At 41.7% G+C, this 25,710-nt stretch overlaps 1 protein-coding gene across 4 annotated transcripts in view; it reads left to right on the forward strand.

Moving 5' to 3' along the window:
• The window catches only part of LOC128560170 (uncharacterized), an 86,143-nt gene that overhangs the window by 619 nt on the left and 59,814 nt on the right, over positions 1-25,710 (forward strand). For 2 of the 4 annotated variants that reach the window (XM_053553726.1, XM_053553725.1), the window contains exons 2-4: positions 652-773; positions 7,630-7,760; positions 8,950-9,091. In XM_053553726.1, coding sequence (XP_053409701.1) covers positions 652-773; positions 7,630-7,680 — 173 coding nt within the window. In that variant the 3' untranslated portion in view covers positions 7,681-7,760; positions 8,950-9,091. Of the gene's footprint in view, positions 1-651; positions 774-7,629; positions 7,761-8,949; positions 11,098-17,917; positions 17,979-25,710 lie in introns of those variants that run through there. The other 2 variants (XM_053553727.1, XM_053553723.1) reach the window with 2 other exon arrangements.

Consider the following 25,710-nt stretch of genomic DNA (forward strand, 5'->3'; position numbering starts at 1 on the left):
CAGCGCTCCCTACCGAGAGGCGAGGGTAGCCCGGACTAGCGCCGGGAACCTGATTCTGGGAGGATTCGATTCAGGAGTAACAGCTCCAACCGGCTAGAAAGGGAGTGCTAGATTGTGCTGGATTTCCTCTGGATTTTGGATGTTCATTACTTTAGTTGAGATTGCTCCCAGGGGTAGGCAACAACGGCCTTAAAAGGTCTTCTAATATTTCTGTAAAAATTATTTTGTTTGATAGAATTACCTAATAACCTAAAATATGAACAAACACACACGCACTCGTTATGTTTTCCGATTTCCCCAGCACCCCTCTGGTTCCCACCACGACTTTTCCCCAGGTGTTGATTTGCTCCTTCGTTGCAGTGCACTGATCTGAACCTACCCAATGAGTTCCGTCCTGGCAGTGCCAACGAATGCCCCTGAACTTGGCATCCTCTACCAGGGTTGGAGTGGGCGATGAAGGAGGAGCTACAGATTTGTCTTGAGTTGTGATGGTTGTGTGAATGGGCTTGTTTATGTCAGACTCAGATAAATCTCATTTGCCTTTGCTCTATTTGGAAGGGTTCCCACATAGCTAAGTTGCCGCTGGGTGGAGAATTCCCATTTTAAGGATTGATAGTGTTAACAGATATTTTATTTTTTATGATCTGCTAGCACCTGTGCTGGACATATCCATCCATCTTAAGTCAGCCATCTCAGCCTGTCATGGAGCAGCTGCCCTCAGGAGAGGAGACCCATCCTGGCCCTCAGATGCAGTGTGGTGGTGTCTGGAAGAAGTAAGTTGTGTCCTTGGGAAAACAGACATACACAGGAACTGGCCTGTACAGTGAGTGGTGTACTTGTTCAGAGATGGAGCTGAGTCAGAAAATGTGTGACAGAGAAGGTCTGACACACAGACAAGGTGACTGAGAAGGTGGGAAATTGGCAAGGATTTACAGTGGTCAGGTGAAGACTGGTCTTTGGTGGGTGATGGAGGGGAGTGATGATGCTAGCAGAGGCTTGGAGTTGAGCACAGTTTACCTGGGATGCTGAGTTGTTGGGGTGATGAGTTCAGATAGCCTTGCTTGAGTCAAACTGTCAATAGCACTGAATGGCAGCCTAAGTACTCTGGCTGGATTTTGTTTAACAATGGGGAGCCACTGAAGGATGTTCTGCATCATAGAGATAAGTTCAAAGGTGGGACTGGTTTAGAAGTAGTGCTGCAGTATCCCGGGTGTGATGAGATGAGAGCTTGAGCTGGTGCCATCCGTGCTGGTGGAGAAGAGGAGCCTCTAGGAAGAAAGCATCTCACCAGAGGGTGTGCTGTTTGGCAAGATTTGGGGAGGGTGGGTAGGAGGAAAGTGCCCTGAGGCATAAGTAATTAGGTGCTGAACATTTTCCTTTTCCCTTCTCTTCTGTTTTTTCTCTATTTCTAATCTGTTTTGGTGTTTATTCCTTTATTGTTATACATACTAGGAAGGTATAGGCAGTTCCTGCATGGCCTGCAGTGATCCCTGCCTCCTGGTATTGATGCCCTTGTGTGATCCCCTCCCTTTTAATGTGGGCTAGACCTAGTTACTTGTTTCTGTCAAATAGAATATAGCAAAAGCAGTGGATGTCATTTCTAAGGTTAGCTTACAAAAAGACCGTGACATCCTTCTGGCGCTCTCTGGCTCTCCCTGACTTGCTCTAAGGGAAGCCCTTGCCATGTGAGCTACCCTATGAAAATGCCCAGTTGGCAAGGAACTGAGGGAAGCCTCTGGCCAATAGCTGGTGAGCAACTGAGGTCTTCAGGGCAACAGTGGAAGGGAGGGGGCTGGATACTGCCATGGATATGTAAATGAACCCACTTACTGGAAGTCAGTGACTTGAGCTTCCAGAATGCTGCCCTTCTTCTGGGAGCCACTATAAACCACTCCAAAAAGAAAAAAAAAAAAAAAATCAAAGAGCTGGGTATGGTGCAGCCTGTAGTCCTAACTACTAGGAAGGCAAAGGTAGGAGGATCTCTCTTAAGCTAGGAATTCAAGGCCAACCTGAGCAACCTCATCCCTTTAAAAAAAAAACATCAGAAGAATGGAAGTCAGGGTACCTCACTTACAGAGAAACAAGTTAGTGGTTCCATATTTTATATCCCCAGCTGAGTCTCTCAGGTGGAGGTTATTACACAGGACCCTGGAGATGGTACGATAGCCTAATATTTAATTCCTTCTAGTTGGGACAGTGTTAATAAAGCATGGGCTGGAATCTAGAAGTGATTTAGTGCTTCTACAAAAGAAGACTTTGTATACATGCCTTGCTTAATTGATAATAGAATATATACTGGGCAGGGGTGCAAAAAAATACACATTTTAAAGAGATGTATCCATGTGTTACTTTTCGAAGTTGAATTGAAAAGTGTAGCTTTGGATTAACAGCAATGTGTAGTATGATGTTCACTCAAAAGATGGCATTAATCACATGAATGCCTGTGTCACCATGTAACAGGCAGGACAGTCACAGAAAATGGTGGAGGCACAGTTGTTCCCGGAGCACAAGACCGTTCCGAAGTAGTATTTGAAATCTGAAGATGTAGTGGAAACACAACAACAATGGAGGCATAAGTGCGCAACAGAACCCCCAACATGCCTAACAATTGTATGCATTCATGATAAGTGTGAGACACATGGTGCAGTGTGTGATGTGTACAAGGGAAGAGGTGTGGTTGAGTTTCCTCCACATTCTCCTGATTTAGCCCTTGACTTCTACCTACGGGGGACCTTAAAGGATGTGGCATACTGGAGAAAACTGACTATGCGGGCGTACTTGTACTTGGGGAAGACATTGACACAGCATGCACAGGATACGAGCAGACACTTGGGTCGCTGTTGCTCAAGCAGTAGTTCGCCATAATTAGAAGTGTCTGGACTCTGATGGTAAGCACTTTGAGCACTCTTGTAATTGCAGAAGTCAAATGTGGCTTGTGTTCATCTTTTGTTATTGGTATGTATTGAGTATTACAATTTTAATATTTTCTTTTCTTTCTTAAAACGTGTATACGTTATTTTGGCGCACTCTGTATATGTCGTTGTAGTTAACTGGAGTGCAACTCAGATTTTCTTCTATTCTGAGCTTTGGCAGTTTCTTCACTGACTGTAGAGATAAGAACACCAATTTTGTGAAACTAACCCACTTATGATTTTGTTGGATAAGATAGTTGTCAGTTAAATTACATAAATGGGAGCCGGAGAATAAAGAAATCGTTGTTCATTAAACTGCTGGACTTATACGTTGCCTTTGGATGGAAATTGAGGCCATTTGGAAGTGGTGTTCAGGTCTACAGGATGCATATGAGTTATATGTATATCTTTACTCATACATCAACTATATATGGGAAGTTCATTACAGATTTGGAGTCCCTTTAGTGGTAAATAATTATAGATACTGTTAGAGCAGCGGTTCTCAACCTATGGGTTGCGACCCCTTTGGGGGTCAAACGACCCTTTCATAGGGGTCACCTAAATACATCCTGTATATCAGGTATTTACATTACTATTCCTAACAGTAGCAAAATTACAGTTATGAAGTAGCAATGAAAATATTTTTATGGATGGGGGTCACCACAACATGAGGAACTATATTAAAGGGTCGCAGCATTAGGAAGGTTGAGAACCTTCCTAACGTGTTAGAGGCAACAAGAATCTCATGCATTTTTAATAAAAATAAAGTGACCTGTAAGACAGTAATTTAAAGCATGTTAGTACAGTGTCTAGGTGATAAAACTTATCTGGCAAAGGCATGAAACCCTCTTTCCCTCATGATTAATGTTTAGGAAGATAAAATGGGTATAAATATTTTTATTGTTTTATTATCCTTCTTGGAAAAATGACAGGGTGGTTGCTTTAATTAAAAAGGAGACTTTCACAGACTAAATAAAAAAATCTCTTCTACAGAGATGACAGTGGAAAATACCTATTTAATTTGAATAACACCTGGTTCTGTAGAAATGTGCATCTAATATATATCCTGCACTCATTCAGCCTGATTCATGTGCTGTTTCACCACGTTATTGAAAAGAAGAGAAGAGGGAATATTAGCTCTCTCGTTTGAGGATATTAAACTCCTGCTGGGGTGGAGGCACTGTGTGAGCACCCTACTTCCTACCTAGATAGACTGTTGAGAGTTACCTGGAGGCAGCAAGGAGGAAATGACATGTTCCATTAAAATGAGGCATCCCCAGAATTGTTTAATGTTCTTTGCTTTAATTGAATCCATCTATCCCATCTGCCACTCTTCTCTCTAAATTTATATCCCTAACCTACTCTCTCTCAGAATTGTAATTTGGGGGGAAATGTGTTACATACGTCGTTACCTTTTATAAAAGCTCTCCGGCATCTGGAGGGCAGGTGTGCCATCTACTTTGCTTTGTTAGACAACTTTGCCTGCCTCTTTCCTGTGTGTCACACGCTGCTGAATCAAAAACAGGACTGGGATAAAAGACCCCCAGTAGCAAAAGGAGTAGGGAAGAAAATAGAAATTCCAGGCTTTTCTTCATTTGGTTTCCATACAGAGCCCTAGCCATGTGCCAGGTCTGGATATGGACTCTATTAATAAATATAACTACAAAAACATGAAATTTGTGTTCTGGCTGAGGCAGAAAATCTGACGTATGAATGTGTTATCTCAAGGTAAAGCTGTTTTAAAACTCCTGACTTCATCTCTGACTTTGGTCACTCTGGGCTCCCTTTAACCACTCCAGTGCTTTGGTTGGGAAGACTTCTGTTTCCCAGAATGTGGCAGGTACAGCCCAATTTCTAACCACCGCCATTTCTCAAAGCTTAGAGAGGAAAGATAATAGCTTCTCTTTAGCATTGTTGTAGAAATCCCTTTTGGCCCTTAACCTAAATATAAATAAATAGAACATTATATACACATATTAATTTGAGCAAAGCCCACCCATCATTTAATATGGTCAGTGGAGGCCAGAGTACAGCCTTGACATCAGCAGGTGTGAATTAGAATTGCCCTTCAGCCATTTGCTTGAGAACCCTCCTTAATCCATCTGAACCTCACTTTCATCATCTCTTAGATGGGTACTAGGCCCTTGGGATTGTTACAAGGATTAAGTGAGATTCTGGGTACTGAGCACAGAAGTTGGCTCAGTAGGCCAACACAGTGGGCAATTGTTAAATGTTCGCTATGATTATGACTTTAACATCGTTTAGACAGCAGCTGCCAGTTAGAGACAGGCTGACACTGTGATGCTAGGAGTGGCTTAGATGGTTGCTTCTGACAACCGTCCTTCTGCTTGGAAGGAAATGAAAGTGTTTCTCTTTTGCATGGAGCTGCTCCCCTGTGTCAAATTGGGAGGAGACTTCTATCTGAAACTTTTGCCCAAAAAGCATATTGTATATCACAGTAGGGTAGATACCCTTTTGTTTGGAAAGAGCCTAAAAGACCATTTTGTTAGAGGAATTGCCAAATCTAGCTTTGTTGCAGACAAAGCTGACTTTCCATGATGATGTAAATAACTATTTTAAAACTAAGCAGAATGGAATTTCTGCAAATTCATTTTTTTCTTGGAAAATTTTATTTTATTTTCTGTAAAAGAAGTGATGTTGAATTTTTAAAATCATGTATAATATCTGTAAGATAGGCTTGGCACCCGTTGCACAGTGGTTACGGTGCCAGCCACATGCACTGAGGCTGGTGGGTTCAAACCCAGCCTGGACCAGCTAAACAACAATGACAACTGCAACAAAAAATAGCTGGGCATGGGAGGCACCTGTGGCTCAGTGAGTAGGGCGCCGGCCCCATATGCCAAGGGTGGCGGGTTCAAACCCAGCCCCAGCCAAACTGCAACAAAAAAATAGCCGGGCGTTGTGGCAGGCGCCTGTAGTCCCAGCTGCTCGGGAGGCTGAGGCAAGAGAATCGCGTAAGCCCAAGAGTTAGAGGTTGCTGTGAGCCGTGTGACACCATGGCACTCTACCCGAGGGCGGTACAGTGAGACTCTGTCTCTACAAAAAAAAAAAAAAAAAATAGCTGGGCGTTGTGGTGGGCACCTGTAGTCCCAGCTACTTGGGAGGCTGAGGCAGAAGAATCGCTTAAGCCCAGGAGTTTGAGGTTGCTGTGAGCTGTGACGCCATGGAACTCTACCAAAGGTCCAAAGTGAGACTCTGTCTCAAAATTTAAAAAAAAGAAAAGAAAAGATCTATAAGACAGTAAAATAGACTTGAGGGAGAAATTCCCTTTGCAAGTCTCCTTCAAAGTAGTCACTTCCCTACCCTCAGGTTGGAAGGCATTTTTTTCATACCATTTTCTATACATTTACCCATGTATACATCTGTTGTTACAAGTGTAGATGATATTGCTGTGTGGCTTTTTTTCCCCTTATTTTTTCCTTTTAATGTGAATAACACCATTTTGTGGATTTTTTTCTATAACTTTCTCTTTATGCATACTCTGTTACATGTCATTATATATGGAAATACTTCATTCTTTTTGACTGCTACTTGGTATTCTATAAAATGTTCCAGAGTCTATCTATTACCTTATTAATGGACTGTGAACATGATTGATTGATTGATAGATAGATAGATAGAACAAAAATACACACACACACCCCCACACACATATATATACACATGCACACACTCTCTGGGCAGATGGAGAGTATTACTACCCAGAGGTAGAATTGCTGGGTATGTACGTTTTTAATTTTAATAGTCTTGCCAGATTATCTTCTGCAGTAGCTAACTAATTTCTACCTGTACTAGCAATATAGAAATGTGCCTCCATTTCCTCATTCACTAATTAATGCTTAACATTTTCAAACCTTTTAATTTTTGCCAATATTATGAGTAAAAATATCTTATTTGTATTTCTCTCATTTCTCGAGTATTCTTGAGCATTTTTTCTTATGTTCACTGTGTTTATACTCCAAACATTGCCATTAATATCTTTTAATGATGCGTTATTGATGTATACGAATTCTCTATACATTCTAAGTTTGATCTTTTGTCTGTTTGAAAATAATGTAATTTTCCAGCATGTTGCTTTTCTTCTTTTATCCTCGTTTGTGGCACCTTTTCCACACACATTTTTTTCTATTTAGATGTAGTTGATGTTTCAGAATTTTCCTCCAGGCTTTTTGTTTTTTATGTCTCGCCTAAAAAGACCTGTTCCCCAAGGTGATTCAGTGTTTTCTTGTATTTTCTCTGTATGCTTTATAAGTTTTTGTTCTTACATTTAGATCTTGGAATCTTTTGGTTAATGATGTGAAGTAAAAAAGAAAATTAATTTTTGATCTTTACTCAAACAATTACCAATTATCCCCAGACCCTTAATGTTGAATAGTTTTAACTTTCTTTTTTTTTTTTTTTTTTTTGGCCAGGGCTGGGTTTGAACCTGCAACCTCCGGCATATGGGGCTGGCGCCCTACCCTTTGAGCCACAGGCACCGCCCGAATAGTTTTAACTTTCTATAGCGATATATCATACACTCACTTCCCAGTGGGTCTATTTTTGAGCTCTCTTTTCTGTTCCATTATTTGGACTTGTTTTTTTTTTTTGTACCAATTAATTACTCTTTTATAATACGTGTTGTGGTTTTAACATTTTTTCTTTTCTATTAGATTTAGTGAATTCTAGCTCTAAATAAGTATTTTTTATTCCTCAGAAATGTGTTACATGTGACGTTGTTCAACATTTGCCATGGGACATCTCATAACGGAGACTGGGCCATGTGAAGAAGAATATTGGAAACTTAACCTCACTTCATGCTTGGATGTTGGCAAAGCTTCCCCTAAGGTGATTTTCCACACCAAATAATCTCTTACTTGGGGATATGAATTATTGAGAGGTATTGTCTTCAAAGTAGCTAAGAAGACCAACCCTTTTGGGTGGTAGTTGGGAATTTTCTTCAGTGATGTGGACACTCCCGTCTGTTGGTCATCCCAGAAGGAAGAAAATAGAGCCCTGGGAAGGACAGACCAGGAGAGTGGGAGAGAGCAGGCCTAAGACGGGCTGGGTCCCTGGGCTTCCAGAGAGGAAAGGGTGAAGGTCGTCTCAGATGGTGGGCAAGAGACAGGTGGGGACCTTGTGGGCTGGGAGCTGGGCCAGGCAGCGTCTAGTAGGGAGCCCGCTGGGACAACCTAGAAGTAGCTCTGAAATTTTTTAAACCCAGTACCCTGTGACAAGGTTTTCTGTGTTGTCGTTTCTTTTGCTTCACCCAAGTTTTTATTAATTGACCTGGCCTTGAATAACTGCTGTGGAAAATTAAAGTATAGGTTTATACGTCCATGGGAATCTCAACAGGAAGATTGAAAGTATCCAGTTTTTTTTTCTTCATGATAGTCCTGTGTGGTAACAGCATTGTTATTCAAGAGTAAATGTCAGTGCTGGGGCCCCTGGAGGTGACCAGATACCAAGAAGTGAGCAGAGGGGGCTGCCTGGGCTGTGGTGCCTCAGGTCAGCCTCTGGCACTCCCTGTCCCCACCCCAGCCCTGCTACCCTCCAAAAGAGGAAATCCTGGAAAGGAGAGGCCAGAGTTCAGGCTTTATTTATAAATACATGGTAGGAAATAAAAGCCTAGAACCTTTAAAGTCACAAAACAATCACAGTAGAACTTAAAGTCCAAGTGTCCTTTGGTTGGTGGCCAGCTTGCTACTTCCCAAGAATGATGCTAAGGCCATAAATTTAAATAACCATGTAAGCTGGTGTTTCTCAGCTATAGGCAATTTTGCTAGCCCCTAGTCCAAGAGGACACCTGGCAATGTTTAGAGGTATTTTTGGTTGTCATTCCTGGAGGGTGAGGGTACTACTGACATTTAGAGTGAAGAAGGGTAGAAGCCAGGGACACTGGTAAATTTCCTACAGTGAGAAGCACAGGAAATCCCCCACCCAGTAAAGAGCAAAGATTTATTTAGTTTAAAATAATGGTGATGGGATTGAGAAACCCCAAGTCCAGTTAATTATAGGTTTTCTTTTGCATTTCCAGATAATGAATGCCTAACCGTCAGCAACTACTTTGCCACTGTGGGCTTCCTTGCTCACCTAGAAATCTAGCAAGAGAGCGTGGTGAGGGCTGTGAGATCCATCATCACTGCCAAAAAGTCCCAAGGTCTTTCCACTTTCAAGAGGTGAAGACCCAAACTGTGTTATTGGATGAGTGGTATTTGTAGAATGAACGAGAATGTGAGCGCTCTGTCTTACGGATATAATTATGTGATAATCAAGTAACGTAGTCTTGTCTGTCTTATTGTATGAATCATTTACAGACTGTTGTTTTCCTACTTCCTTGAGAAGGCTGACTAGTACTAAGACACCTATGCTAGATAGCTCTTAATTATTCTCAATTTATAGATGCTGAAATTAATGGTCAGAGGGAAGGTGCAATAAAGCGTGGCTCCCTCTCACTGGTTTCTTATATCCCAGTGACCAAACACCTGGCCGGCACTGGTGCATAAGTTGCGCACTGCACAATTGCACTTCCAAGGCATGACCTTCAAATCACAGACATAATATGTTTATTATGATAATTTTTCTGACAGATGGCCATAAAGTGGCCTATTGTAACAAAATGAGGAATATAAAACTATTTTCTATGGCAGTAAAGTTTTTTGAAGAGAAAGTACTTTTTCCTAATGCTCACTGAGGTGCTCGGTGGACTAGCAGAAGGAACATTATTATCGATGACTCTTTGTATTAGTTACCGGTTCACCTGGAAGTTTTACTTTTTTGCCTAAATAGGAGTTACCCTCTCTTGTTGACATGTGTGATTAGATGTTAGTGTTGTAGAGTGACGCAGGTTACAAGTAATGCATTTGAGATGTGTCTTGCATATGAGAAATACAGTGCCTTGGGTCATGGAGTAAATAAAATGGCCTTGGTTCTCATTTGGGTTGTTCACACTTCAGTGGGGGCTTAAATCATCCTAAGTTTGGTTTGGAGAAAGAGTCATGGACACATATATCAATTTAGTAATCTGGCATCAAGGAGATACACAGAGTGTTGTTTCAGTTACAGATTAACCCGTAGTTGCTTTAGCAACGGGCACTGCCTAGATTGTGATCAGTGCCAAGTCATGACCGGCACTGAACTCCTGGGAGGACTGGGGCAAATTTGGGAAAACTGATCAATGATGAACTCCACATTGGCCCTTTACAGGGAGAATCACAAGTAAAATACTGTAGGGTGGGACTGACATTATTGTAAGTGTTAACACAGCCTGTCCAGCGTTCATCCTTGGTACCTACTCTCCCAATACAATTGTTCTGTTCTAACTTTGTTCTGAGTCTTCAGTGTGTTAATCATTTCATGGTGTGTTCAGAGGGGAAGAACCTCCCCACAGGTTTCAGTGGAGAAGGCTTTAGTTTCTCCACTTATACAAGTACCCTGGCATTTAGGGAATTTGGCTAATTCAAACATTGTCTTTTATAATGCCTACTAACTACCCCAATTTGAGTTGGAGGTGGAGTACATAAAAGAATCACAACCTCTATTTTATAATCAGAATAAGAGAGGTTGACAGACTTACCTTTGCTGGCCGTGTGCCCAGTGCCTCTCATGAGGGGCCTGCAGTTTAGTTTCAGGGAGCTGTATGTGCAGTCAGTAATTAGGCAGCAGGATAGCCTGTGCAAAGGTGCTGATCCGATGTGTGCCTAATAATGTCACAGGAGGCTGAGCAGGACAGGTTGCTGTGGTGGGCAGCAAGGGCTTGGAAGAGAGGAGAAACTTGAGCCACAAAGTAAAAGGGAGGGCGGATATAAATAACTAGTGGGCAGAGTGACCCAGTCCTGAGGATGGGTACAGTGGCCCTCTTAATTAAGAGCCTCAGGTCGCAGATAATAGTTCCCTGATACAAAGCCTTAGTGGAAATCAAGTAACTCAGAAGTTTGGAATCAAGAAGAATTTAAAAGAGTTGCACAATGTTTCCAAGATTAAAATCTATACTGTGAGATAACATAGCTAATAATTTAGTGTGTTCTTAGTCAAGTGGTATATTTCTTTGAGAAATACTTTTTATCAAGAACAAATCTCTATAATTAGGGCTCTGTTGATCCAAATGAGCTAATTAGGTGAAAAAGATGAACTTTTCAAGATTCTTTAACTGTTTGGTTGACATATTTGGAAACTGATTGTACTGATTTAGTGTACTGATTTAAAGGTAGTCTCTAGGGTGGCACCTGTGGCTCAAAGGAGTAGGGCATCGGCCCCATATGCCGGAGGTGGCAGGTTCAAACCCAGCCCCGGCCAAAAAAAACTGCAAAAAAAAAGTAGTCTCTACATTTGTGGTTTACCCTCCGACACTCCAGTATTGGCTTATTTCAGAGCAAAACCTTCATTCTAAGTAGGCTGACCAGACAGCTGAGTTTGCCAAGGGAGTTCTGGATTATGCTGATTGTTCCACGAAAATTATTACTAGAATTCCCCTTTCAGACTCAAAAGTGTCCTGGTTTAGATGATAAATTATATGGCTACCCTAATTCTAAGTGAGGCACTTTGGACTTTTTTGTTTATTCTGTGAATACCAGGGGCCAAAAGGGATGCTTCCAGCTTAAGAGTGTTTGCCTGTGTGTGCATTCTGTCATTTGAAATGGATGTATTTTTTTCCTTTGCATAGAAAGTAATCATTGCATAATATTCAGAAGATAATAGAACCTAGCAATAAGTGTTAATATTTTGACATATATGCATGTATAGATTTGTGTTTCTTTATACATTATCTTTCAATGATATATTAATATACTTTTAGGTCCCTACTCTGTAAACCAAGCTACTTAATCTATACAAGGTCTACAGTTAAGTTCATGAACTCATCCTAGAAAAAATGCTACATGTCTCATTGCTGAGTATCACTGCAGTCACCTTCAGAGTACTCCCTTTGGGAAGCTCTGCACCAATCCCAGCAGCTAGTCCACACTTTAAAGCAATTTTGGAACTCTTTCTGGAATGACCATCAGAGGTGGTGTTGTACAAGGTCTGACAATTAAGTTTGCAAACTTACAACTGTGCACTTACGTTGGCAGCACTGTACAAACAACTTGGTAAGGTTTCATAACCTTGATATATCACAGCTGTGTTTGTGTTGTGTGGCGGTGTCTTCCTGAGTGGTGTTCATTATTGTTGGGTCTTTTTGTGTTCTGTAGGATGACAGTGCTGATGATTATTACAGAAAGAGTTCCACAATTGCTTTGAACGGTGGACTACTAAATATATGTGTGTGTGGTGTGGGTATGTGTGTGTATATATATATATTTACATGTATATTTATCTATATATATATCACATATTTATCTATACATAATACCTGAATATACATTATACTATATGTAGAACTATATAACATAGTCAATATAGACCAATATAATCACTTTTTTAATAATCACTTTTAAAGATAATATAGTACTCTAGTGAATTTTTTTGTTTTGGGGTTTTTTTCTGAGACAGAGTCTCATTATATTGCCCTCAGTAGGTAGAGTACTGTGGCATCACAGCTCACAGCAACCTCAAACTCTTGGGCTTAAGTGATTCTCTTGCCTCAGCCTCCCAAGTAGCTGGGACTACAGGCACCCACCGCAATGCCTGCATTTTTTTTTTTTGCAGTTTTTGACTGGGGCTGGTCTTGAACCCACCGCCTCAGGCATATGGGGCCGGCGCCCTACTCCTTTGAGCCACAGGCACTGCCCACATATATTTTGTTTTTTGGTGGTTGTTGTCGTTGTTTGGCAGGCCCCGGCTGGATTCGAACCCGCCAGCTCCGATGTATGTGGCTGGTGCCCTAAGCTGCTAAGCTACAGGCACTGAGCCAACTAGTGAATGTTTTTTAAAACATAATTTATTTAATGAATTCTCACATTGGGGCATTTAGGTTGTGTCATTTTTAAAATATATTATTGACAATGTTGTAATGGGTATTTTGTGTAGCTAATCTTTTTGCACATCCGTGATGAATTCTTTGTTTCTTTGTGTTTTTTTTTTAAATGAGAGAGCTCTGTCACCTTGGGTAGAGTGCCAAGGTGTCATAGCTCACAGCAACCTCAAACTCTCAAACTCTTGGGCTTGACCATTTTGCCTCAGTCTCCTGAGTAGCTGGAACTATACGTACCCACCACAACACCAGCTAGTTTTGTTTGTTAGTAAAGGCTGGATCTTGGTCTTGCTTAGGTTGGTCTAGAACTCCTGAACTCAAGCAATCCACCCACCTCGGCCTCCCAGAGTGCCAGGAACACAGGCATCAGCCACCGTGCCTGGCCACTATGATTATTTCTTTAGGATGCTTTTCTATAAATGAAATTACCAACTTGGGGGGCAGGTATGCAATTTAAAATTAGAAATTGCCATACTCGCCAGAATGTGTGAGGATTCTGTTTCGTCACGGCCTCGTCTGTGCTGCGTTTATCATTCTTTTTCATCTTTCATTCTGAGGACAGAATTTGGGATATGTCTCTAATTATTGATTATTCCTATTTCTTTTTTGTTAATTGCCCATTTTTCTTTTAGGGTGCTCATCTTTCACTTATTGAATTGTAAAAGCTCTTCATATATTAAATAAAATAACCCTTTGTGTTATAAGTTGTAAGATTTTTTTCCTAACTTGCTATTTTCTTTTAAATTTAATTATGGTAGATTTATGTGTGCATGTGTATACGTGTAGATTCGTCTTTACTTTTTACACAGTTCCATCTATCAGTCTTTTCCCTTATGAAGTTACATACTTTTTTAAAGGACAAATTTGCAATAAAATTAACCTGAGAAATGTTCAGAGTATTATATCCAATGCTCTCAAACATCTCGAGCTCCTTGTTTCAAACTTTACACTATGGGCGTTGTAGATAGATGAGGTATAATTTTGTTGCCATTTCTGTGGTTTAGAAAATCTCTTAGTAGTTTAGTCACTTTACAAATTCACAGAGAAGTTACTGCCAGAAAGAACTACTAATATATATTGTTTTCCTTGACTACAAAACATATGTGCCTCTATTCCTAGAAGGCTATAGTGGGAGTTGGAAGGGCCTATTTGTTTAGAGTTTTACAGAGTGTATCATATTGTCCCATTGATGTGCTTTATAATAGCACTGATATGTTCTTAGGAAAACTGTAGCACCAACCCAAGATTTTACTACATAGTCAAGAAAATGCCCAAACAAACAGTTTTCCATGGAATGACATCCCTGGGCGTCATGGCAGGGTTACTACACTCCACAGAAAGGAGGGCACGCCAGGTAGTGCACATCCAGTTCTAGCTAGGACTATTGTGGGGAAGCCTGTATCAGGGATCCTAGATACCGGTTGGTGTTCTGGGTTGAACCAAAGGTGAGCCTTAGAAATCCCTTCTTTTTAGTTAAAGTTAGATCCGGGCCTCCCACTTTCTCCTTGGCCCTCTGCTATGTCTGTTTGGCCTTCTCGGTGCTTATATTCAGGGATCTTCCTCCCCCTGCAGAACTTATACCAGTCCACTTGGTTGTCCTCAGCCCCACCCCCCTTCTGTCAAGAGAACCTTTTCTTACACGGCAAGGGGGGGAGGTCTTGAGCACCAGCCAAAGCTGAGTGTGGGGCTGACGAAGGCCACTGCCATGATGCTGAGACACAGCAACCTCCCTCTGCTGTCAGCTCTCGGAGCCTCTTTGTGTGCTGCTCAGCAGTAGGGACTCCAGGGTCCAGCCCAGGTGCAATCCCAGGATGCCAAACCCTGCCAACTGATACCTTCCTGAGAGAACTCCATCATGGGCAGGGGGTCTGAGGATGGGAGGCCTAAGTTGCCATTTCGGTAGGTCTTTCCTCCCTGGTTACTCCCTGGCTGACAAGGAATTGCTAAAGAGGAGTAAATTTAATAACTATAGAATAACCTGACCCAACAGCAGGGAGCCAAGTTTATGATACAACCTTGGGGGCCAGACCAAGGGTTTGACGATAGTCTTTACTATGAAATGTCCTTACTGTGGGTCTGAGTGCCCCCCTCTCAGATGGTATACTTTATATGAAGTACCTCAGCAGTCTCCTCAATTTGGGGAAGATAAACTAATTGCCTTCTGCCTATTCAGTACCATTTGGTCTCCCTCTCCCTGTCCTCCTTTCAGTTATCACAGTAACCAAAGAACTAATTTGGCTACAATATAATCCTTGGAGTACTGGGAAAGAGAGAAATCAAATATGAGCAAAGCCCAAACCCTCTTTAGTAAGCAAGGCTCATTTGTAAATCACTTTAGGCTTGTTACTCATTCAATAATCATCCATCCTTCCCAGAGGCTATTGGCCACATATCAGATGTTTGCCACTTGAGAAGAGCTTTCCCATCCCCCCAAACCCCTCTGGCTTCTCAAGGGTCTGTGGTTGGGGAAGCCAGTTATGCTAAAGGAATTATAGGCCCGTTCTTTTTTCTTTTCAAGAGCTTGGGTGGAAAATGGAGTGACATCTATTCATTCAAGAAGCATTTACCAACCTTTCCTGTGGCAGGCCCTACCTGAGAGGTAGGAAAGAGAAATTCTGGACACATTATATATCTCAATTTTGCAAAGGCATTTTGCAAAGACACTAATGACAGCTGTTGGAGGCTGAGTGGTGTCCCTCAAGGATATTCAAGCTCTAATCCCTGAAATCTATGAAAGTTACCTTATATCAGCGGTTCTCAACCTTTGTAACAATGAAAATACATCCTGCATATCAGATATTTACATTACGATTCATAACAGTAGCAAAATTACAGTTATGAAGTAGCAACGAAAATAGTTGTATGGTTGGGGGTCACCACAACATGAGGAACTGTATTAAAGGGTCGCAGCATTAGGAGGCATTAGGCAGATTGAGAACCACTGCCTTATATGGTAAAGCCTTTGCCAAGGTGATCAAGTTAAGGATCTTGAGTTGGAGAGATCATCTTGGATTATCTAGTTGGGCCCTAAATGCCATCACATGCACCCTTATATAAGAAGCAGGCGGAGAGATTTTACAGTGATACACGCAGAAGAAGGGGTGATGTGAAGATGGAGCAGGAAAGGCTTTGGAGATGCTGGCCTTGAAGATGAGTGGTGCAGCCATAAGCCCAGGAATGCTGGGGACTAGCAGAGGCTGGGAGGGATGAGGAGCAGATTCCCTGCTAGAGCCTCTGGGAGGATCCTGGCCTTTTTGACACTTTGATTTCAGCCCAGTGAAATAAGTGTTGTACTTCTGGCCTCCAGAACTGTGAGAGAATAATTTGTATTATTTTAAGCCTCTAAACTGGTAATTTGTTACAGTAGTCCTAGGATCATCCTTGCAGATAAAATGAAGACACTGGTCTAGAAGACAGTGTGGGAAGTCTCAGATATCTGACTAACATGATCTATTTATTCAGTCACTCAGGAAATATTTACTGAGTCACTACAGTGTTCCAGGCTTAGGAGCAGTGAATAAGGCAACATTCCCACTGACATTGGGGTGGGGAAGGGAGTAGATGATAAACAGTAAATGAAAAATATAAACAAGGTAACTTTAGTTACTGATAAGTGCTTTAAAGAAAAAACAGGGAAATGTGGAATTGGTGGGGAGAGATCATTTTAGACAGGTAATACGAAGCACGTTCTGATGAAAAAATCTTAGTGCTGATATCCAGAGTTACCATCTGGAGAAAGAACTTTCCAAATGGAGGGAGCTGCATGTGCAAAGGCCCTGTCCTGTGCGATTTTTTTTAATTTTGTCACTAAATTGGAATGAAACATAATAAGTCATATATATCAAGTATGGGTAATATAAAGCTAATAGGACTTGTATTTAGTTAGAGTCAGGGCTTGGGTGTTTTTTGTTTTGGGAGGGAGGTTTTGTTTGTTTTTGCAGTTTTGGCCAGGGCCGGGTTTAAACCCATCAGCCTCGGTATATGGGACTGGCGCCCTACTCCCTGAGCCACAGGTGCCACCCAGGGCTTGGGTTTTAAAATACCTTCACAGATATAAACAAAATCTCAAAGATGAAATTCAACAGGGACAAAATGTGAAGCCTTGACTGACTTGGGACTCAAAAAAATTATTTGCCTGACCAGGAAAGGGAACTCGGCTTGAGTGCGGTACTTGTGTGACAGTATAGAAGTGCAGCATCAGCAAATAGCATGATGTGCCTGCCGTAAAAAAGGGACACACTTTTACAATTTCTTTTTTTTTTTTTTTTTTGGTTTTTGGCCAAGGCTAGGTTTGAACCCACCACCTCTGGCATATGGGACCGGCACCCTACTCCTTGAGCCACAGGCGCTGCCCAGTTTTTACAATTTCTTAAAAGGAAGGGGTACAGCTCAAGAAAGGAGGTAACCAAGGATCTGTTTCTGGAGTACTGAGTGGATCCAGATTTTACAGGGCTATACAAACTATCCATTCATTCATTCAATTCTTAAATGTGTAATGAGTATCAGGCACAGACTAGGTTTTGGGGAAGTAACAGAGGACAGGATAGAATTATTTGCTGACCCCAAAGAGCTTACATTCTAGGGAGAAGGTAGACATAGCAGACTTAATTACAGAATTATTATCTTTCTTTGCTGTATTAGATGCTTTTCAGATTATAAAATTATTTTATAGTAATAAAATAGCAAAATCAAACACTAACCAAAATACAGTGTGTAACCTGGAAAAGAAAAATGCCCCCATCAACTCATTCCCATTCCCCAGACATCATCACTGTCAACAAGTTGTGCCCATTTCTCCAACTTTTAAAAATAGGTATACAACATATTTTTAAAGTATAAAAGTAGAATCCTATTCTGAATTATTTTTAGCTCAGCATAACTGGGATATCCTCTCACATGGACACAAAGAAATCTACTTCATTTTTTTAATGGCTGAATAATATTCCATGTTTATTTGGACAGTTAATTAGAGTCTTAATGATAGTTACATTGTTTCCATTTTCACTATAATAAAAAATGTTGTAAAGAAAATTGTTCTATGTTTTTATATAGTTTGTGGGCATATTTCTTTCTTTCTTTTTTTTTTTTTTTGTAGAGACAGAGTCTCACTTTACCGCCTTCAGTAGAGTGCCATGATGTCACAGGACTCACAGCAACCTCTAGCTCTTGGGCTTCTGCGATTCTCCTGTCTCCGCCTCCCGAGCAGCTGGGACTACAGGCGCCAGCCACAACGCCTGGCTACTTTTTGGTTGCAGTTCAGCCGCGGCTGGGTTTGAACCCGCCACCCTCGGTATATGGGGCCGGCGCCCTACTCACTGAGCCGCAGGTGCCACCTGTTGTGGGCATATTTCTAAACGACAGATTCATACAAGTAAAAATGCTATGTCAAAGAGTTTGAAATAATAGATACTGCCACATTGGCCCGTACCTGAGCTAGCATGCAAGTGTGAGTGCACATCTGCTCACAGCCTCAACATTCCAGGCAGTGTAGGTGGCAGGTGCAAAGGTCCTGTGGGGAGGAGAGGCCTGGTGTATCAATAGGACTGGACAAATCCTCAGGGGCAGAGAGCAGAGGAGGGGAATGAAGAGGGAGGCAGGGGTCAGACCTCGTGGGGCATTGTGGCTCATCTTAAGTGTTTTGGTCTTTCTCCCAAGAGAAAAGAGAAGCCCCTGGAACTTTTTCAAGCAATTCAACATGATCAGATTGGAATTTCAAACAGACCCCTCTGGCCACTGTCCTGAGAATGGACTGGGAAGAGGGGAGAGTAGATGCAGAGAGCACGTGTGAAGAGGTGTCTATCTGGGGAGTCCAGGTGAGAGAGAGAGTAGCCTGAACCAGGGTGGGGGGTAACTACAGAGGCAAGTGGCTACATTCAAGAGTTATTTAGGTCCCAGAAGTGATAGGAACTGGTGCTTAAATGGGTTTGGGTGAAGAATGAAAAATGGGGGTTGTTACTGGGATGATGAGATGTCAAAGGAAGAGGTGGTGCTTAGCCCCCCCCAAAAGTGAAGATACTCCAGCTGTGGAGAGCAGCCCCTGTTCACTGTCTCTTATACCCATAGCTCCACTGAAGGCGAGCTGGCCATGGGAGCCTGCCACCCTGGCCGTGGCTGACGGGACTGGGAGAGTGTCCGAGCTCTGGCCATGATGTGGTCTGCTAGGGTAGCGCGCACATGAAGTGGACAGTTGCAAATGAAGCTGATGAGGCCTCCTTCATAGAGTTTGAAAGACAACCCAAGTGAGTGACAACATTTGGATCTAAGGGTCATAGAAAGGCCATGCAAAAGAGGGCAGGAAATGGAAGTCATGAGTAAGCCAAAGTCATTGAGAAGGAAGGAAGAAGAGAGAAGCTAATGCAGGAGGAGGAGGAGTGCCTGAGAGGGGTGGCTGGACTTCTGTCTGAATGGGGTCCAGTGGTCAAAAGCAAAAGCTAGGCTTTCAGGCCAGGCCTGGTGGCTCACTCCTATAATCCTAGTATTCTGGGAGCCTGAGGTGGGAGGATTACTTGAGCTCAGGAGTTCAAGACCAGCCTGAGCAAGAACAAGACCTCATCTTTACTAAAAATAGAAAAATTAGCCAGATGTCATGGCAGACACCTGTAGTCCCAGCTAGTTGGGAGGCTGAGGCAGGAGGATCACTGGAACCCAGTAGTTTGAGGTTGCTATGAGCTAGGCTGACGCCACGGCACTCAAGCCTGGGCAACAGAATGAGACTGTGCCTCAAAAAAAAAAAAAAAGGTAGGCTTCCAAGTTGAGCAGATCTGAGTTTGATTTCCCACCTCTGATGCTGACTAGCTGGGTGACCTTTTAACAAGTTATTAAACTTTTCTAAGACTCTTCATAGACATCATAATATTTATAATATTTCTTTTTCAGGGTTGTTTTGAGGACTTAATTAATTTGCATGAGCATGGGAATAATTTGTGTTGAATTAATTTGTGTTGCAACATATTTGCAACACAAACCATCAAAGAATTAAAAGTTGAAGGAAAAGGGCTCAGCGCCTGTAGCTCAGTGGTTAGGGCGCCAGCCACATACACTAGGGCTGGTGGATTCAAGCCTGGCCTGGGCCTGCTAAACAACAATGACAACAACAACAAAATAGCCAGGTGTTGTGGCAGGTGCCTGTAGGCTGAGGCAAGAGAATCACTTAAGCCCAAGAGTTTGAGGTTGCTGTGAGCTCTGACGCCACGGCACTCTACCAAAAGTTACATAGTGAGACACTGTCTCAAAAAAAAATCTACAAATCAATAAGAAAAAGGCAGGCAACTGGATAGAAAAACAGGCAAAGCTTTCAATAGTTAACAATAGAGGATGTTAACATGGCCCCAAAATATATGAAAATATTATTAATCTCATTAATAAATAGAAATACAGTGAGATTCCACATGCAACAACATGAATAAATCCTAGAAACACAATGTTGAGCAAAATATGCAAGACAGAGATGAATGCATGAAGATTCAGTGTGTTTAAAGTTAGAAAACCAAGCATTAAAACAATTAAATGCTACACACACTTGTCAAATTGGCAGAATTTGAAAAATCTGATAATACCAATTGTAAGGATGTGGAACAATAGGAAATCTATATGCTGCTTATGAGAATGTGGATTACTATAAGGATTTTGCAAAACACTTCGGCATTATCTTATAAAACTGAAAACATGAACATTCCCCAACCCAGCCATTCTGTTTTGGGTATATGTATCTTAGCTGAACTCCTCGCGTACATCAGCATATATACACAAGCACATCCATAACATTATTGTTCGTGATGGCTTCATGCTAGAAATAACACAAATATCCATCAAGTGTAGAAAGAATAGATTGTCGTGTGTTCACACGGTGCCGTACTGTACAGGCCTGAGAATAAACTATGCTACAGAGAACATCACATATGAATCTTATAAGCACACTGGCGAATGGAACAAATACTACATAGCATATGATTTTATGTTAGAATTCAAAAATAAGCAAACTAAACTATAAATTATGCACAGGTTGTGGAGGAAATTAGAAAGAAAAGTAAGGAAGCGATTATCACAAAAATCAGAAAAGAGTTTCCTTCAATAGGAGGCGATAGCTCTGGGACCCAGAGGAATGCTCAAAGCAGGGGTTTCTGCAGTGCTCAGAGGTATTTTATTTCTTGACCAAAGAGGTAGTAACACAAGTGTTTGCTTTGTGATTGTTCATTATACTGTACATTTGTTTTGAACACTTAATCTAAGAGTATTTTATTCCACAATTTAAACAGTTTAAAAAAAAGATAGCTAACACTTGTAAAATGCTTGGCATAGTGCCTGGCCCATATTAAGAGCTCAACAGATGGCAATTTTATTTACTGTGATAACCCGGTTGTTAGAGACATGTATCCTAAGCAACCTTCCAGCTCCTGGGCTGAGCTCTGGTCTCCATGAGGTCTGGCTTTGAGCTTGAGATTCCAGACCCCTCTGTTTCCCAGGGCAGACCCAAATAAACCCTCTAGCTCAAGGCAGTGCTTCTCGGTGGATATGTGGTAGATTACTGCATTGCTTCAAATCCTTCCCAAATGTGCTGCCTAATTTGGGCAACATGTAAAACTTTTTTTTTTTTTTTGGCACACCTCTATTATGCAATTCTAAAAAGCTAGATTACTCAACTGAGCACTACATGATATAGGGCAAGGCCAGAGTTCAATCTGCTGTAGGTCAGAGGTGAGGGGACAGGTGGAGGTGCAACCTGGTGGCAAGTTGGTGCCAAAGAAAAAGGACCTTGTAGGCCTGGTGCTGGTGGCTCACACCTATAATACTAGCACTCTGGGAGGCCAAGGAAGTGGATCAACTGAGTTTGGGACCAGCCTGAACAAGACCGAAATGCCATCTCTACTAAAAATAAAAAAACTAGCCAGGTGTATGGCAGGCACCTGTAGTCTCAGCTACTTAAGAGTCTGAGGCAAGAGGATCGCTTGAGCTTAAGAGTCTGAAGTTGCTGTGAGCTATGATGGCTACAGAACTCTACCCAGAGGGACAGAGTGAGCCTCTGTCTCAAAGAAAAAAATGAGAGAAAGAGAGAAAGAAAAAGAGAGGGAGGAGGGGGGAAGGGAGGAAGGAAGGAATGAAGGAATGAATCTATCTTGTGGATTTGAAAGATGAAGGGAAAGTTAAGACATAAGGAAGGAGGGGAGGGAGGGAAGAAGGACTCTACTTTATGGATTTGAAAGATGAAGGGAAGATTAAGACGTACCCAAAACAAAAATAATGGGGAGGAAGACAGGGGAATCCCAGGATAACTGTGATGCTATTTCAGCCCATCTAGTTTGTAACCCCAAATTCTAATACTCCACAGAAAGATTGACAATCACTAATTTAGGTAATCAGAGAATATCTCTGTTCCTTGCAAACCCAAGAAAGGAATCGCCATTCCATAGATATTAGAGGGATTGTTGCATACAATAGCTATAATACCAGCTAATAATTATCAGATGCTCACCAAAAGCCAGACACTGTGCTAATATCTTACTGTCACCCTCACCCTAGGAGGTTGTTGCTGTTACCGGCTCCATTTCAGCAGGTCCGGGGGAGGCACAGAGCAGTTCAGGAACCAGCTGAAGATCACACAGTTGGGAAGTGCTACAGCCTGGGCGAAGCATCATTCTTACTCTCTGATTCTAGAGAGAAAAACATGGCTAAGGGTTTGGGAGTTAAGTGGAAGCAGGTTTTGCTAATAATAAGCAAAAGTGTCCTAAGAGGTCGATCTAACAGTGGATGAGGAGTGTTGGAAAACCTGCACTGGGAGGCAGGTTGGACTACATGCCTTTTAGGGTTCCTCCAGTGAACCCAAAATTGAAAGTTTGGGTCTTGGTGGAGCTTAACATAGGGAGCTGAACTATATGCTTCTTTACTTTTTTCATTTTTATTTTTTTTTTTAGACAGAGGGTCTTGCTTTGTTGCTCAGGCTGGAGTGCAATGGTACAATCATAGCTCACTGCAGCTCAAGCTATCCTCCTGCCTCAGCTCCTGGAGTAGCTATAGGTGCATGCCACCACATCCAACTGATTTTTCTTTCTTTTCTTTTTAGACATGAGGTCTTGCTACTTTGCCCTCTTAAGGCTAGTCTTAAACCCCTAGTGTCAAACAATCCTCCTGCCTCAGCCTCTCAAAGTGCTTGGATTGCAGGCATGAGCTGGCATCTTTTCTTTTTAAAAATGAACTTCAAAATTCCAACCCATACCCAGATGCATAAGCTTTTGAGTACACTTTTCATGTTGTTTGTGAATTTCCTCAGAACTCAGGGACAGTAATATTTTCCCTATGGGGTTGTTTTCTTTCAGTCTTTGAGCTGATAGTCATTGTGTCCAACCAGCAACAAAATGCCTTTCTAAGCGTTAGAAGAGAAACGCGTTGCATAAGGTGTTCTCCCACACTTATTTCTTTCATTTCAGACCAGAGACACAGATCTTTTCCCATGAACTTTCCTGCTACACCTCCCATGGCTACACCTCTACATGTGCGGCATTGACAATGGTGTTTGGTAGCATATGGGCTTTTAGAATCTGCCCTTTACACAGAAATAATATGTCTGAGTTAGTTTCCAGGGTTACAGAAACTTCTTTGGTCTATTTCCATGACTGCATTCAGTGGAGACAACTTCTTTCTGCTTTTCAGAGCCTCTGCAACTACCCTCCAGGATATTGGGGGCCTAAGGTGGTGTCTGTAGTTGGAGTTAGCTTTGGTTGAACCTTTGCCTGGCAAAACCTGACAAAATTACAGGTCAGATTATTTGACCTGAGGGTGGAAAATAGAACTCTCATGTTTTTCCCTGGAAAGACTATGGGAGCTGAGTCACATATAGTTGCTTTTAAGGTCTTTGAATAACAACTGTTTTAACCAAATGTGTAGAGTCTTAGGAATTGCCATATGTACGCCTTAATTTATCTTGCACATACAGTAAGTAGTTCATTAAATATGTTAATTAAATTGAGTTTATTGAACATACACTATTTTAAAATAGACTTTATTTTTTAGAGCTGTTTTTGGTTCACAGCAAACTTGAACTGAAAGTACAGAGAGTTTCCATACCTCCCCTGCCCCCACACATACACAGCCTCCCTCACTATCAACATCCCCCACCAGAGCGGGACGTTTCTTCCAACTGATGAAGCTGCATTTACACGTCTTTATCTGGCAAATCCACAGTTTACATCACGTTTCATCCTGGTGTACATTCTATGAGTTTGGACAAATTTATTTGAGGACATGTATCCCCCATTATCACACAAGTAGTTTATTGCCCTAAAAACCTTCTGGTCCACCTACTCATCCCTTCTCCTCCTCTAATGCCTGGTAATCATCATTTTTTAAACCTTCTCCATGGTTTTGCCTTTTCTGGAATGTTATATGGCTGGAATTATATGGTATGTAGCCTTTTCAGATTGACTCATTCATTTAGCAATGTGTGTTTGTTTCTTCCATGTCTTTCCATGGCCTGATAACTTACTACTTTGTAGCGCTGAATAGTAGTCCGGTGTCTATTGGACTATTATCTATTTATCTGTTCACCTAGTGAAGAACATCTTGGTTGCTTCCAAGTTTGGGCAATTATGAGTGAAGTTGTTATAAACATCAATGTGCAGGCTTTTATGTAGACATGAGTTTTCAGCACTTTTGGATAAATACTAAGGAGTATGATTGCTGGTTCATATGGTAAGAAAATAATTAGTTTTGTGAAAAACTACCAAATTATCGTCCAAAGTGGCTGCACAATTTTGCACTGAATAAGAGTTCCTGTTGCTCCACATCCTTGCCAGCATTTGGTGTTGTCAGTGTTAGGTGATTTTGTCATTCTAATAGATGTGCAAGGGTATCTCAGTGTTGTTTGAATTTGCAGTTCCCTAATGACATATGATATGAAGCATCTTTTCTCGTGCTTTTTACTGCCATCTGTATATATATATATATTTTTTGAGACAGAGTCTCACCTTGGTAGAGTGCTGTGGCATTACAGCTCACAGCAACCTCAAACTCTCGGGCTTAAGCAATTCTCTTGTCTCAGCCTCCTATGTAGCTGGAACTATAGGCGCCCACCACAATGCCTGGCTATTTTTTGTTGTAGTTGTCATTGTTGTCTAGCTGGCCCGGACCAGGTTCGAACCCACCACCCTCAGTGTATGCAGCTGGTACTGTAACCACTGTGCTACGGGCACCACGCCCTGTATATCTTTCTTAATGAGGTATCTATTCAGACCTTTGGTTCATTTTAAATTGGGTTGTTCATATTCTTATTAAGTTTTAAGTGTTCTTTGCATATTAGTCCTTTATCAGATGAGTCTTTTGCAAATATTATCTCCCAGTCTATGGTTTCTGTTTTCATTCTCTTGAATATATACTATTCTAATTAGTGCTTTGTTAGGTATTGTATGTGTGCGTGGTGTATATTTAAGACAGAATTTCTCCCGTTAAAGTTGTTTTCTTTCTTATTGGAAAATACTTGACTGCAGAAAGACCTCCATTGCTTTTTTTATTTGACTACTAATAAAGCTCTTAAGTGGATTGGGGAAGTAATAAACACTCCAGAGAATTGTTTTATTTGAAAAACTTGCTTGGACATTGTTTTTTTTTTTGTAGAGACAGAGTCTCACTTTATGGCCCTCGGTAGAGTGCCGTGGCATCACATAGCTCACAGCAACCTCCAACTCCTGGGCTTAAGCGATTCTCTTGCCTTAGCCTCCCGAGTAGCTGGGACTACAGGCGCCCGCCACAACACCCGGCTATTTTTTTTTTGGTTACAGTTCAGCCGGGGCCGGGTTTGAACCCGCCACCCTCGGTATATGGGGCCGGCGCCTTACCGACTGAGCCACAGGCGCCACCTGCTTGGACATTGTTTTATGTCAGTGACAGTCCCATGATACA

Source organism: Nycticebus coucang, chromosome 11 (assembly GCF_027406575.1).
Source record: "Nycticebus coucang isolate mNycCou1 chromosome 11, mNycCou1.pri, whole genome shotgun sequence".
NCBI classification, from domain to species: Eukaryota; Metazoa; Chordata; class Mammalia; order Primates; family Lorisidae; genus Nycticebus; species Nycticebus coucang.